Raw genomic sequence first — 16,585 nt, forward strand, 5'->3', positions numbered from 1 at the left:
CAATCATACAGATCACTGCGATTTTAGTGGGTTGATGTATTCTGCACAGTGTTTCAGCCTCTGGCAAACATTGATATCAATAGTGTTCAGCACTGCTTAAGAAGTCCTTTGAAAGTATTAGTTGCAGTATATTTACAAATGACAACAGTAGTTCAACTGTATCTGTGCTAAAATGCTAATTTTGTGCCCCAGTTCTCTTTTGTGTGTTTTTCAAATAACTATTTAGCCATTTGGAGATTTGGATAATGATAACTGTTGCCTTAAGACCGGATGAACACCTGCTTGTAAACAGGTTTGTGAACAGGCCAACATCTTCAATTAACTCATTTTGTTAAGTCAGACGTGCACCAAGATGGACAATATTACTCCCTTAACATTTGTTCTCAGATTTTGCCAACTGATCCAGAAAGCTAAATTCCTTAGAAAGTTCCAGAGAGGAAATCCTGAAAAAGAAATCGTGGACTGGCCGTTTTTGGAAATCCAAAACAACTTAGGAGTTAAAACCAATCAGAATTATTTGTGGAAAAGCTAAACATTTTGCCCACTTGCAAGGACACCATAAAAAGAGTAAGTCAACATAGCCTTGGTAACCATGGTGAAATAAATAGGCTCAGTGGTTTAAGATGGGACTTCAAAGGAGGCAGCAATATCTACTTTACATTGTCACAATTTCCATGTGCTAATAAATTAAGAATCCTCCACATCCAATCCAGCCAGGCATTAATCCTACAAAAATGAGGAGGATACTCAAGTGAAACATCTTATTTTGAAAGCACGAATATAGATGCGATGGCCAGTTCAGAGATGGTACAATTTAGCTTTTTCTTCTGGATATTGCATGAATTTGAACAGTGAGCAAGAGACAGTGTCAGCTCTTGCACTCCTGAAGAACAAAAGGTTATCAGAGGAAAGAATGGATACTGGTGGGAAACTTAGCCTGACCACAAAACCGATTAGCTAGTCCTGAACACAGAAATTGTCAAAAAAGGTTAATTGTCCAAATTCTACTTCAAGCTGGAGGAAGAGGGACAGGGTTCCAGGATGAAAATTTTTATGGTTAAGCCCTGCCAGGGAAACAGAAGCATCAGATTGTAACATTTGAGTAATGTATTGTCATCAGTAAGCTTAAATAATGTTGCTAACATATTTTTCTTCTATGCCCATGTGCATATTATGTTGACTCCAAAGACAGGGCAAGTGGAAAACTGCCAGAGTTCTTACATTAAATTTATACACCACACAGGTGGCACCACTATTTAATTGCCTACCTCTGTTGTCACCAGAACCTTCACTTCTCCGAGTATCAGGGTTGTTCTGAATAACGCCGTCCTTCACCTGCTGTAAACGCCTGCTAAGTTCCTCTTCTGTAACTTCCCCTTCAAAATACAATGAGGACAAGTACCATGAACACTGCCAGTAAATTGGAACATACATTTTGGTGACTGACTTATACCCAGGAGTCACAGTCACTGAGAAGAAACTGCCTCTTCATTTGTGATTCAGCAAAATTGAGCATCCATTTTCTGTTCTTGAAAGCACTGTCTCTTAATAGGTTACAATGGTGCAGGATCCAACAACTCTGCTAACTAATCATTCATTTGAACCATAACAGCATTGCGTTAATCAACTAAAAAAAAATGAACCATAGACAAGCCTGACATCTAAACACATGCACACTTTTTAACCAACAAGATGGTCTATATGGCAAGCAGCACTGGCAATTCTTACTGCTTAACTCTTTCTGGACACAGGTACCAAGGCCAATCGCAATGATGTAATTACTTCCCCAGTTGAGATCAGTTAATTAACGTAGATTGGGAATTAAAACTGGTACCCTCAGGCCTTTTATGGATTGCATTGTGAGAGGCACAGATTTTAATCACTAAGCCTCTGTAACCAATGCACATGCTTTTCCAACAATTTCTAATCTAATTTTTATTACGTGCATAATACAATGATGTTCTCCAAACACACCAAATAACCAGAGAACAATCTTCCTTCTTAACCAGGGCAGAATTAATGCATTCTGAATAAGTAAATTAAGCACTTTTACTGCTGAATGATATTTTCTATTATTAAAGTCCTTTCAAGCCTCTCTTTCAGGAAACTTTGTATATGAATTACTCAAGTCTAATCACCTCTGGGAAATGGTGGATGATTGGTATTAATCCCATCAATGGGACTTTGCAGAAAATCATAGATGAGACACTCGGATTAACACAGAGGGGTAGCTGAGCAGCCTTCTAGTTTCTGCTTTCTTACTCTAACTAGAACAGAAATTTTTTAAAACAGAGTCATCTCAGGAACACATTTTATTATGTTCTGCTACAGGAACTAAGCTTTGTGAAATTTAAAATTTCTCAAAAGATTAGACATCAGTAGCCACATCATAGAACATAGGGTCTGTACTGCGCTGTAACGTCTTTCGGCCCTCGATGTTGCGTCAACCTGTGAAAATAATCTGATGCCCATCTAACCTACAACATTCCATTATTATCCATATGTTATGCCCAATGCCCATTTAAATGCCCTTAACATTCACGAGTCTACTACTGTTGCAGGCAGGCCATTCCACGCTGTTTCTTCTGAGTGAAGAAATCACCCTTAATATCTGTCCTAAATCTATCACCCCTCAATTTAAAACTATGTCCCTTGTGTTAGCCTTCACCATGAGGAAAAAGGCTCTCACCCTATCTAACCCTCTGATTATTTTGTACGTCTCAATTAAGTCATCTCTCAACCTTCTCTCCAACAAAAACAGCCTTAGTTCACTCAGCCTTCTCTCATAAGACCTTCCTACCATACCAGGCTACATCCTCGTAAATCTCCTCTGAACACTTTCCAAAGCTTCCACATCCTTTCTATAATGCGGTGACCAGAACTGCACGCAATACTCCAGGTGCGGCCTTACCAGTGTCTTGTACAGCTGAAACATGACCGCGTGGCTCTGAAACTCCATCCCCCTACAAATGCCAACACATCATATGCCTTCTTAACAACCCTATCAACTTGGGTGGCAACCTTTAGGGATTTATACACCAGGACACAGACATCTCTGTTCATCTACACTGCAAAGAATTTTACTATTAGCCGAATCTCTATTCCTGTTATTTCTTCCTAAGTGAACTCTCACTTCTCCGCATTAAATTCCATTTGCCACTTCTCAGCCCAGTTCTGCATCTTACCTAAATCCTTCTGTAACCCACAACATCCTTTGGCACTATCACAACTCCACCTTAGTGTCACCCACAAATTTACTAACCCATCCTTCTACGCCCACATCCAGATCATTTATAAAAATGACAAACAGCTATGGCCCCAAAACAGATTCCTGCGGCACACCACTGGTAACTGAGCTCCAAGATGAATATTTCCCATCAACCACCACCCTGTCTTCTTTCAGCTAGCCAATTTCTGATCCAAGCAGTTAAATCACCTTCAATCCCGAAACTCTGCAAAAACATACCACGTGGAACCTTATCAAATGCCTTCGTGAAGTCCATATACACTACATCAACAGCTCTACCTTCATCAACCTATTTTGGCACCTTCTCGAAGAACTCAATAAGGTTAGTGAGGCATGACCTACTTTTCACAAAACCGTGTTGACTATCTCTAATCAAATTATTTCTTTCCAGACGATTATAAATCCTATATCTTATAATCTTTCCCAACACCTTACCCCCAAACAAAGTAAGGCTCACTGGCCTATAATTACCAGGGTGTCCCGACTCCCCTTCTTAAACAAGGGAACAACATTTGCTATCCTCCAGTCTTCTGGCGACAATGATGACAAAGGTCAAAGTCAAGGGCTCTGCAATCTTCTCCTTGGCTTCCCAAAGAATCAGAGGTTAAATCCCATCTGGCCCAGGGATCTTATTTATTTTCAGATCTTCCAAAATTGCTAAAACCTCGTCTTGGTCAACCTCAATCCCATCTAATCTTGTAGCCTGCATCACCGTATTCTCACTAACATTGCCCTTTTCTAATGTGAATACTGACGAAAAGTATTCATTAAGCACTTTCCCTATGTCATCAGATTCCATACACAACTATCTTTGATTGGCCTTAATCTTACTCTAGTAAGATCTTTTGAGAATACACTTCTAACTACTGGTTGTCATATTAATCCTTAGCCTAAGAACACTCAACATTACTGATTCACTGATCAACAATGCCATTCTTTACTACTTACCCATTTAAACTCTTTCAACGTTTAAATATCTCTCTAAGCCACTTAAATCTTTCTGCTCCAACAAGTACCGTCCCAGGCAAAACTTCTCATCATAACTACATACACTGGAAACTCTAGAAAATAGGCTTGCCTTGTGAAAACAAGCATTATGTCTACAGCAAATGATGTTAAAGCAGCTTGCACACAGATATAATCTCACACAACATTCTTACATTTTCATAAAGAATATGCCTTGGCTAAAAATCAAAGACTGCAAATGGATTATTTTATGTGTTAGAATAAACTTGATGCTACTTCACACAGTTAACATTTTGGTTCACATTCTGTAGATTGCAAGCAGCTAGTGTCTGTTGTCCTGCCAGAATTGAGGTAGTCATTCCAGCATTTCAAACACTCACCACAAATGGTGAATGAAGAAATAAGTTTTACTTTCGCTGTAAAATAGTACCTAGTCAGGCACCAAAACAATATTATAGACAATGAGGGTATCACCTCTTCAAATTTAAAGACCAACTGACTTTGATGCAGTGACTAACACTTAACACACAAGCATACAATTCATTTTACCCCAATGTACCAAAACATTCCAAATGACAGTAGAAACCTCAATAAAGATTGTAGTCTCCCAAAGAGAATATACTTTATTCCCTTTAAAAATGCAGGGGTAAATATTCTTCCTTGCCTCCACTGGCAGCACCAAGCATATGAAAGATCACACTGAAGAATACAGAACAGAATGAGAGATCAGTACATAAATTTTTGCATGAAATGCTTTTACTTTCAAGTTTTTACATCCAGTAGATTACTCTTAAACCTTTCAGATGTCAGCATGCATACTTACCATACATATTTACCTTTCAATCCTCTCACTCTTCAACATATCATATTGTGCTCCACATGCCAGCCACCTGACTTAAAATTTTGTGGTATCATACTGATCACCTCCCACTATCCAGTGTTGACCCACTGCCCTGGCCAGACTCTTCACACGACCTGAAAGTTGAACTGTGCCCTGGTCAGCTCACTCTCTTGATCTGTGAGCTAAAAGCTACCCCCTGTGGAGGGAATCAGAGAACAGAGACAGAGGGAAACAAAACAGACAAAAAGCTGAGCCGATAAAAAGAGCAAACTAGCACACATAAAAGGGATGGCTGCAAGAAGAAAGCAGCACACACAAACAAAAAGCAAAAATAGAAAGTGTATTCTCAGACACGTGAGCAACATTGGGAAAGAGAAAGAAAAGATCTAATTTTTTTGAGAAGCTTGTTTTTTTTGTCATACTTCATGCCCATTGGATAGAAGACCATAAGACATAGGAGTGGAAGTAAAGCCATCTATCTTCAAGGTCTTAGCACCAGCTTATTTCAAAACCATTTCTCAGGGGCCAAATTTCAAGTTTCATTCAGGTGTACTTTTTTGCACAAATTACACTCTTGCAGTTTTCTCAGAGTGTAAATTTCAGAAACTGCCCTACGTATTGAGAAAGCACACACTTTGCCTGACCCCAGACTTACTGTATCCTGTCACCATACATGATTTTCAGATTAAAAGTTGATTTTCAAAAGCTTGTCAGACAAAGAAGAACTGGCGATCCTTAACTTTTTTGTTGATAACTGGAAACATTCCTACGTATGATAGCTTCAAGACATAGATATACACAAGAACAGTGATTTTAATATCTGCAAGGATCCTAGGAACATTGCAGTGAGTAACACCTTCTGACTGCCCAAAGTCTGTCCACTATCTACAAGACACATGTCAGGAGTAGGATGAAATATTCTCCTTTTGCTTGAATGTGTGCAGCTCCAATAACACTCCAAGAAGCTTAACATCACCCAGAACAAAGCAGTACCCTTGATTGGCACATCCACAAGCAACTGCTCTCTCCACCACTGATGCTCAGAAGCAATATGTACTATTTACAAGATGCACTTCAGAAATTCAAAGATCCTTATATAGTACCTTTACCTAGGAGTACAAGGGTAGCAGATTCATGGGAACCCCAGCACCTGCAAGTTCCCCTCCAAGCCACTTCTCATTCTGATTTGGAATTATATCACTGTTTCTTCACTGTCACTGAGTCAAAATCCTGGAATTCCCTCGATAATGGTATTGTGAGCCTACCTACAGCACGTACACCGTAGCAGTTCAAGGCGGCAGCTCACTATCTTCTCAAGGGCAACTAGGGATAGCAATAAATGCTGGTCAACCAGCATCCCATATGAAAATAAAACACAACCTCGTGCTACGAAGCTTGGACAGTACTTGATAAGCTCGAAGAATCCACAAATCAACACCAAATGCATTTACAAACTCAGCTCAAGTTGTTGGATGAAAAGCATTTTTTTTTAAATCAGTTAGGCCTTAAAAGTTCTATGCAATACAAGGCTCTTTGATCCTGCAAATAGCTGAAAACCCTCTCTCCATTCTAATGTCCCACTATCTCTATCCTACTGCTGCCAAATTTCAGCACAAATATAGTAGTTTGATGAATTTCACAATTTCCCAGTGATACCAAATTGCAGAACTAATTCACAGTGCAGATAAGCTTACAAACAGCTCAGTATCATTAAAAACAAGGTAAGTACTTCCAACTAGTAGACCTTGCAGAACGAGAGATATTTTACACTCAGATACATGAAAATCTTACAGTTTTCTGTATTAAAATGAAAGAGTTTCAACATCAATACATGCACGTATGCTCTGCACATCAGTCTGTTATACACAGATCAAGATGCTACCAGATTGGCTTATTAAAAGGATCAAATCAAAAAGGAGCCAACAACCAGTTTAAGGGTGTAGGTTTGCTCGCTGAGCTGTAGGTTTGATATCCAGACGTTTCATTACCTGGCTAAGTATCATCAGTGGCGACCTCCAAGTGAAGCAAAGCTGTTTTCTCCTGTTTTCTATTTATAGGTTTGTCCTGGATGGGGTTCCTGAGGTTTGTGGTGATGTCATTTTCTGTTCGTTTTCTGAGGGGTTGATAGATGGTATCTAGATCTGTGTGTTTGTTTATGGCGTTGTGGTTGGAGTGCTAGGCCTCTAGGAATTGTCCAACCACAACGCCGATAAACAAACACACAGATCTAGATACCATCTATCAACCCCTCAGAAAACAAACAGGAAATGACATCACCGCAAACCCCAGGACAAACATATAAATAGAAAGCAGGAGACAACAGCTTCGCTTCACTTGGAGGTCGCCACTGATGATGTTACCTAGCCAGGTAATGAAACGTCTGGATACCAAACCTACAACTCAGCAAGCAAACCTACACCCTAAACCTCAACCTGAGCTACAAACCTTCACAAACCTTGCAAAAACCAGTTTAATAAAAAAAAACAAAGAAATAATATCAATTCAAATATTTTTGCAAATGATTTTGACCATGTTTCACTTTCTGCATAAACAGTTAAAAAATTGGAATATTTCTTGCAACACATTATAAAAATGGCAAAATTCACAATGGGTAACTGTGAAGCTCTGCTTGAAATGTCAGTGTTGTCAGAGTCCAAAGGCCCTCATGGGAATACTAAGACTCAAGCTCATGGAACTTTCCACAGTGATTATTACCTGAATAAAAGCCAAAATTAAAATACAAACCAATATTACTGTAAATCCCAGTACTTGATGTTTAATTACTGACAGCAAGATTGGCCATTCACAAAGCCCATCAAGACCTGCTATTTATAAGCATCACCCTCAACAATGGCAAGCTACCAAAAGCGAAGAAATCCCCAAATACCTGGAAATATTTTAAAACAAAAAGTCAAACAGAAAGCTGTTCAAATTATAACAAAAAGGATTGTTGGGAAGTAGCTGTGTTCCTTGCATAACATTTAGCAGTGGCTATTAGATTTAAGTTAGCAATATATTTTGGGACTATCTACATTTTGCACATAAGAAATTAGATATAGAAGTCTGACCTAATTCCAGAACAGGGAGATTCTTGTGGGGACGGTCACATTTTGATTTTTCTCTTCCGACAATGGCGCGTGAACAAATTTCAGAGGGATAATGCTTGTCACAATATTAAACATAAATTTCATCAAAAAATTCAAAAACAATAATAAATTGATCATTTAAATGAATAATTATTGGAAATGCTCAATAAAAAGCTCAATAAAAAGAGTGAATTTTTATTTTTTCGTTGAGACGCTGAGCTAGAGAAAAACAAAACAGCCCTGCCATGATCACGAGGGAAAGCACATTGACTGGGGTTGAGCTAAGGAGTTAGGTTTAAAAAAATGTTGACCTTGGGTCGATTTTGGTAGGGCACATTTCAAGTTGGCCTCTGCAGAATGCACAGATAAGTGGAGGTTAAAGAAGAGTTGAATTTCAGTCCAGGGTTTCCTTCTCACTCAAGTCTGTTTTCCTTTCCCCCGGCACGGTGGCACAGTGGTTAGCACTGCTGCCTCACAGCGCCAGAAACCCGGGTTCAATTCCTGCCTCAGGCGACCGACTGTGTGGAGTTTGCACATTCTCCCCGTGTCTGCGTGGGTTTCCTCTGGGTGCTCCGGTTTCCTCTCACACTCCAAAAATGTGCAGGTTAGGTGAATTGGCCACGCTAAATTGCCTGTAGTGTTAGGTGCAGGGGTAAATGTAGGGGAATGGGTCTGGGTGGGTGCGCTTCGGCGGGTCGGTGTGGACTTCTTGGGCCGAAGGGCCTGTTTCCACACTAAGTAATCTAATCTTTCTCTCTCACTTACCTCTCTTTCGCTCACTTCTACATGTCACCCCACCCCCACCCCACCTCCTAACACACAGGCACTTATGCCTCTCTTTCTATATGGCTTATTCTGCTCCTTTAACTTTCAAGAAAATAATTCATGGGGAACTGTGCTTCAAATATTTCCATCATTAATCTCAACTGGTGAAGTGGTAAAGTGGTTGAACAAGCCACATTCAAACATCACACTATCCCCATCCACCAAAACTATATTTAAATATAGACTTAATAATTATTCTTTAACTATTTAAAAAAAAAAGTTAATAGATAGAAAGAATAATTTGTGGCAGAGACCCATCGGCCTGACTATCATTTCTCCCTACGCTGCTCACCTTCATGGCTTGACTTTCTTTTAATTCACACTTGGGATATGGGCAACACTGGCTTGGTCAGAGTTTAGTCTACCCCGAAGCGTCCTTGAGAAGAGAGTGGCGAGCTGCTTTCTTGAACTGCTGCAGTCCAAGGGCTGTCAGTAGACCCACAATGCCACGAGAGAGGGCATTAAGATTTTGACAGTGATATTAAAGAAACAAATGAGTTATTTCCAAGCCAAGATGGCGAGTGGCTCTGGAGGGGAAGTTGCATGGTTCCCATGAATCTTTGGTCCTTGTCCTTCTAGATGGAAGTGGTCATGGGTTTGGAAGTGCTATTTTCAGGGCTTTAGTAAACTTCTGCGGTCCATCTTGTAAATGGAATATGCTGCTTCTGAGTGTCAGCAGTCGAGGAAGTGAATGTGGTATAAATCAAGTTGGCTGCTTTGTTCTGCTTGCTCCCAAGTCTCTTAAATTCTGTTGGAGTTGCACACATCCAAACAAGAGCACTCCATCACACTTCTGACTTGTGCCTTGTAAATTGTCAACAGGCTGTGGAGAATCAGGTGATAAGTTATTCGCTGGAGTATGCCCAGCCTCTGACCTACTTTTGCAGCCATTGTATTTATATAGCTGGTCCAGTTCAGTTTCTGATCAATTGCAACCCCCCCTCCCCAGGATGTTAATAGTGGGGTGTTCAATGATGGTAATGCCAAATATCAAGGAACATTGGTTAGGTTGTGTTTAACTGCGATGCCATTGCCTGGCATATATACAGCACAGATGTTACTTGCCACTTTTCAGCTCAAGCTTGGACATGAACTGCTTCAGTATCTGATGGGTAGCAAACGGTGTTGAACATTCCATAATCATAAGTGAAAAATCCCACTTGAATTAGAATTAGAACCCCTACAATGTGGAAATAGACCCTTTGGCCCAACATGCCCACACCGACCCTCCGAAGAGTAACTCACCCAGACCCACTCCCCAACCCTATATTTACCCCTGACTAATACATCCAGCCTACACATCCCTGGACACTATGGGCAATTTAGCATGGCTAATTCACCAAAACTGCACATCTTTGGATTTCTGACCCTATGATGGAGAGAAGATTGTTGATGAAGCAGCTGAAGATGGTTGGGTCTAGGACACAATGCTGAGGAACTAAGAGCTCTTGTGGTGCAGTTGTAGTGTTCCCAACTGTGATCCAGGAAGCTCAGGTTCAGGTTCCATCTGCTCTAGATGTGAATAGTACCTCTGAACAGGATGATTAACAATATGTACACCACTGAACTGAAGGCACCTGTAGCACAGTGGTAGCGTCCCTACCTTTGAGCCAGGAAGGGTACATTCAACTTTTATCTACTCCAGTAGTATGTCATAACATTTTTGAACGGGCTGAATAGAAAATATTTATCCTAAGCAACTCCAGCAGAAATGTCCTGGAGCCGAGATGATTAACCAACTACCAAAACCCATCTACCTTTGTTCTAGGTATGAGTGCAACTGGTGGAGAATTTTTCCTGATTCTACTAACTCCAAATTTGGTAGGATTCCTTGATGTCAGACCTGGTCAAATGCCGCATTGATGGCAAGGGCAGTAACTTTAATCTCCCCTGGGTATTCGGTTCTTTTGTCCACGATTATAGAGAGGCTGTAATGAGGTCAGGTGCCGAGTGGCCCTGGTGGAACCCAAACTGGTCAGTGAACAGGTTATTGCTTAGCAGGTGCTGCTTGATAGCACTATGACATTTTCGAATACTTTATGAATAACTGACAGCAGATTAAGAGATGGTAATTGGCTAGGTAGGCGTTGTCCTGCTTTTTGTCTACAGGATATACCTGTAGCAGGTATACAACGTCCTATACACAGAACAATCGTAGTATCCCTCTGCCATTAGACGGTCATTGTTTTTTCCACATCATATGACATTCATCACCTTCCCATCTTCCTTAAAAGTCCTCAAGAGTCACCCATTCCCAGACCTAACAGCAGATTTAACAGCATTGATCAACACTTTGGGTTGCTCACTGCTCCTCTAATCACAGACAGATTCTCTCCCATTTTTGCTCCTGATAGGTTTACCAGTAAGCCTGCAACAATGCACATTAAGGGAAAGGCCATCTGATCGGAGGAGCAGCACTTTGCAAAATCCTCCACACATTCTTACCTATAGTATGCTCTGGCTTCAAACAACACACAAGACAGAAAAAAACAATGCAAAGAACAATTAACATTCACTTAAAATCATTATTTTCCTGATTATTACCCTTCTCACGTAAGGGCATGCAATTAATAATAGAGAATCTTATGAATGGGCTGTAAATTAGTCTATCAGTCAAAACAGATGTCAGGGTGTATGAAACACTCTGGAGGACCATGTCATCTGCAAACTAAGTTGAGCACCTCTACGCTAAACATCATGCCTTAAATGATAACATAGCTACAGCCAGCTGGCGGTGTAGGTTGAGGATGACACAATTTATGGTTATCAATTTGATCTCTTAACTGTTATGATTTCTTGGCTGTGACAAAACAATATTTGCAACAATAGTAAAAGTTATTCCATTGCAGCTAATAACTCACTCAACTCAATTTTGAGTGTAAGAGCCTTTGTACGAAAGAAAAACTTGAAAAGAAATGGAAACATATTAGCAAAGTTATAGAACAGCAAATGCTCAATCTTTAGTGAAAGTATTGTCTCCCAATTCTGCAGATTTTTTATGCAATTGTTGGGTCGAAGCCATCAAAATGATTTTAGGTCTATCTAACTGCAATGTATAAAAGAAAAATACTTTAAAAATTCATTCACAGAATGAGGGCACTGTTGGCTACACCGGCATTTATTACCTATCCCTAATAGCCCAGAGGACAGCCACATTGTTTTGGGTCTGGAGTCACGTATAGGCTAAACTAGGTGAGGAGGGCAGTTTCCTTCCCTGAAAGACATCAGTGAAGCAGATGCGTTTTTCTGACAACCGATAATGGTTTCATGGACATCATGAGACTCCTAATTCCAGAATTTATTGAATTCAAAATCTACTATCTGCTGTGGTGAGATTCGAATCTGGAACCGCAGGACATTACCTGGGTCTCTGGATTCACATTCTAGCAATCATACCACCAGGCCATTGCCTTCCATTAACACTACTTTATAGACAAAAGGAAAATCACTCTCCAGCAGTTATATCTCCTTTTTATCCAACCTCTACTATTTTCTTTGCAATGTTCACTCTGACACAAGCAATGGCATGGAAAGCCAGCTTGGAAATTACGGTATTGTACATTCACAAATCAATACTTGGTTTGTGGGGGGGGGGGGACACGACAATAAAATGCAGTGTACCAGCTCTCCTTCAAAACTATGAAATTTTAAAGCATTCTACAAGTCAACTTCCAATTGAAAATTCTCAGAACTTTTGATTATTCAAAGTATTCAAAATTGAATCTGTTACTGATAAAAAAACCTACAATTTTGCGAGGAACACATGCAAACCTACAAAGCTAGCTACTCTCAACATCTATTGACCATTAACAAAAGCATTCACAAAGTGATTGAGTGATTCTTTCTATAGTAACAAGAGTACCAGCCTATACCTAAACCTCCTTAATATAAGATAACAATTCAATAATAGAGGAAATTCAACCTCCATTGAATGTTTCAATAAAAACAAAATCTAAAATTACATTTCCTGCCTGGATATCACTGTACAGCACAAAACCCAGTGAGGCAGTGACATATTTTTATATCTTCAATAAGCTTTCTCAGAAAATACGGATATTCATTTTTTGTTAAGGTTGCCCACCTGGTGTACCAAACAGGTTATTATCCCTCATCAGCCTGTACTCCTCTTCACTCAGGTTATTGACAAAATGATAGAAGGCTTCCTCCCGATCCAGGCGGTCTGACTGACGCCTGCGCTGATCTTCGTTAGAAGACTGAGTACCAGCCTGATCATTTCCTCCATCTTCATTAGCAGCATTTTCCATAATGAGATAAAACAGATTTTACCTAGAGAGAACGGTGTGAAAACAGGGTTGTAATGTATATGTTTTAATATTATACTTGATCCCAGCTATCAATTTCACATTTTCCTGTCAGCACTTTAATTCCCTAGTAATGCTATAAAACACAAAAACAAAGCCAAGTACTCGCAATGTAATTGTTACTCCAGCCTTGATTTAGTGATATAGTACACACATTTCCTGAGACAGACAGACACTCTACTCTACGTTCACATCACGTTACTTAAATCCAATATTGTGGGTAAATTCATGTCATGCAGTGGTAGTATTCCTGGATCATAAGCACTGGGTTCAAGTTACATTTCAGGGCTTTAATAGCCACAAAAACAGAGTTAATAATGTTGCCAAACAGGTTATCAACCTGTAAAATCTTCTGATATGGCTTTGGTAATTAAGAGATTCCAGACCAGCCACCTGCAAAAACAATGATAAGCTACTGTAGTCCCTCGCCAATCTTGGACCAATACAGAAGCACAAAGTCACCAATGCCCATTCAGTGCATGGCAATTGAGAGAGAAAGTGCACAATAAACAAAGACAGAAAGAGGTGGTGAAGAGCTTTGGGGAAGGATATATACCTTGGGTTTTAGATATCTGAATGCATGGCATGGTGGAGAATGTGCAGGAATATACATTTGACAATTACAGGTAGTGATGGTACTGGAGCAACTCAAATCCTACTATAAGGACATAAGAAATAGTAGGCCATATAGGAGAATGTTCTGCCATTTGATAAGATCATGGCTGAAGTTCTACATCAACTCCCATTCGCCCACCTTAACCACAATTCTCAATTACCTTAGTGCTCAAAAGTCTAACCAATGTCAGTCTTGGATATATTCATCCTTAACTTTCTGGAGTAGCAAATTCGAGAAGCTCTCAATTATCCCATGAAATAATTAAGTAGAATTCAGTTAATGTCACAGTACTTTCATGGGCTAACAAATTAGTACAAGGGGAAAACAAGAAGCCAACAAATTGTTAAAGACCTAAGCAGCTCAATGGTGTTTAAAGATAGGAAACAGTGTCTCATAGTCTGGACTTCACTTGATTAGCCACACAACTGTCCAACATAAAAGGGGAAAGTGTGGGTTATCAAGCTGCAACAAAAGCAAGGGAATCTCCTTTCAAAGAGAATCTCCTTTCAAAGCAAAGCAAAGAATATTTTCTAGAAAAGGGTTTGCTTTCAAAAAGAATGGCCTAGCATTATATCTTGATCGGTCACTGTACAGTCTTGTAACCAAAACTTACTTACTTCAGATTGAAATCAAAAGAAAACACAATGACTGTCTGAAATATTACATAAATTAGTTGTACTGCACAAGTCTATTATTTTCATTTTACATATCACATAGCTTTATGTTTGTGGTTAGACACCTCAAACCAGAAAATGAAACTTTTGTGTCAAGTCGTCTCATCCATCACTATGCATAACATTCAGTCTAGACTACTGTAGCCACACTTAAAGATCAATCTTATGAACTCTCTAGCGTATATGAAATTCTGAAGCAACAGGTATCCAAATAATTTATTTTGGGTTTTAGGCAATATTTACAGAACAGATTATTTGAAATGAGACATTTCTGTCAAAATCAATTTTCCTCGTCTCATCTTGTCCAAGGAGTACTGGTCTTGCTCCCAATCACTTTGTGCTCTTAGTGTTTGCTCCTGACTTCACTTTTTTTCAAAATTGATGCATATCCTCATGCTCCACTCAAAAATTCTAACCATCTTGCTTGGCATGCAAGTTAGACTCAACAGTCTTCAATATGATTTGCCAATTTCTACATTTTCTGGAACACGAAGCAGAAAATAATATGTATTCTTCAGTTAAGTCAGGACAAGCTTCTTCAAATATTATTTACTGAAATAATTGCTTACAGTGAAGAATTAAGTAGTAAATTCTGCAGGTCTCATATCTTAAGGATCTTGGGAGATGAACCACTGAGTAACGAGTGCAAACTTGGTTAGGAATTCAGGAGTGTAGAAAATTCAGAATTGAAGTCAAAGTAGTTAGCCTAAATTTACATTCAAATAGGCTCTACAAATGCAAAGAGCAACTGGATAAAATCTTAACTGCTGTAAGCAACAGTGCATGACAGCTTTGCACTGGTTTTCATATCTTCTAAAAACTTGGTTTAATTTGCGGTAATGGGAACAATTCCTCCAGGTAAAAGGCCCAAAGATGCATTTTGTTGCGAGCTTCTCTATGTCTGTATATTGAGTAGATTACCACATTCAAAAATACATTGAACTTACATAGGAGCATACTGGTCAATTCAATTAATCAGTCTCAGCATTAATAGTTTGAAGTGCTCTTGAAGAATGCCTATTATCAGCTCTGGACTTGCCTTTCACTAGCCAGCACACAAATCCTATTCTCACTGTTTAAACAATTTAACCTCTATTTTTATCCTGCAATAACATTTTTACTCTTATTTACAACACTGCCTTCCAGATACTAAGGCTAAAAACAACCAAGCTCATGCAAAATTTTCTTGTAACTTCGAACTCATCCTCATGAATCTTTTCTATTCAAACACAATGGAGAGATCAAAGGAGGATGCAAGGAGATTTCCATGTATTTGCCCACTTGCTCAAATCATGTAGCAGATTTAATACAATGGCAAGTTATATATATGTTAAAAAGAAAGGAGAGTATTATTTCAGTGATGGGATATTGGGAAGGGTGGACATATAGAGGGATCTATCTGGGTGTTTCTGCAGTCAAATAAAAGTATTCAGACAGGTGGAGTAAGCAATTAGAAAAGGTAAATAGTTCAGAAGTAGTGATATCTTACTGCAGTACTACACCTGGAATAGTGTGTGCAGGCTTGGTCTTCCCACCGAAGAAACAAAGGAATGCAGCAGAAATTCACTTGGCTGATACAGAGGATGGAAGGACTAACCTATGAGCAGAGATTGGTTCGACTGGGTCTGAAATCAGCAAGGGTCAGAAGAATGAGGGAGAGCTGATCGAAACATGTAGAATTTTAATAAGGCTGGACACACTATAGGCTGGGAGGATGTTTTCTTGGTTGGGGCAGTCTTGAACCAGGGTGACAATCTCAAGTTACGGGGCAGGGGGTTTTGAAATGTGTGCACACGCATGCAGTGGTAGGTAGCGATCCTGTTGCATTCTCTACCTTAAAAGGCTGTGGAAACCAACCATTGGAGTGAGAGATTTTTAGATCTTAAAAGCATCAAGGGATTTTGGAGAAATCAGGAAAATGGTTTGGGATAGACGATCAGTCATGATCATATTGAACATCAGAGCAGACTCAAAAGGATCAAATGGCTCACTTGCTCCTGGTTCTATA

At 39.5% G+C, this 16,585-nt stretch overlaps 1 protein-coding gene across 2 annotated transcripts in view; it reads right to left on the reverse strand.

Moving 5' to 3' along the window:
* Positions 1–16,585, reverse strand: part of rlim (ring finger protein, LIM domain interacting) — a 58,883-nt gene that overhangs the window by 25,138 nt on the left and 17,160 nt on the right. For both annotated transcript variants that reach the window (XM_043705004.2, XM_087991910.1), the window contains exons 2-3: positions 13,047–13,252; positions 1,269–1,376 (exon numbers count right to left, since the gene is read on the reverse strand). In XM_043705004.2, coding sequence (XP_043560939.2) covers positions 1,269–1,376; positions 13,047–13,230 — 292 coding nt within the window. In that variant the 5' untranslated portion in view covers positions 13,231–13,252. The remainder of the gene's footprint in view (positions 1–1,268; positions 1,377–13,046; positions 13,253–16,585) is intronic.

This window comes from Chiloscyllium plagiosum, unplaced genomic scaffold (genome assembly GCF_037043375.1).
Source record: "Chiloscyllium plagiosum isolate Xiang-an unplaced genomic scaffold, Cpla_swu_hap1 HiC_scaffold_11, whole genome shotgun sequence".
Lineage (NCBI taxonomy): Eukaryota > Metazoa > Chordata > Chondrichthyes > Orectolobiformes > Hemiscylliidae > Chiloscyllium > Chiloscyllium plagiosum.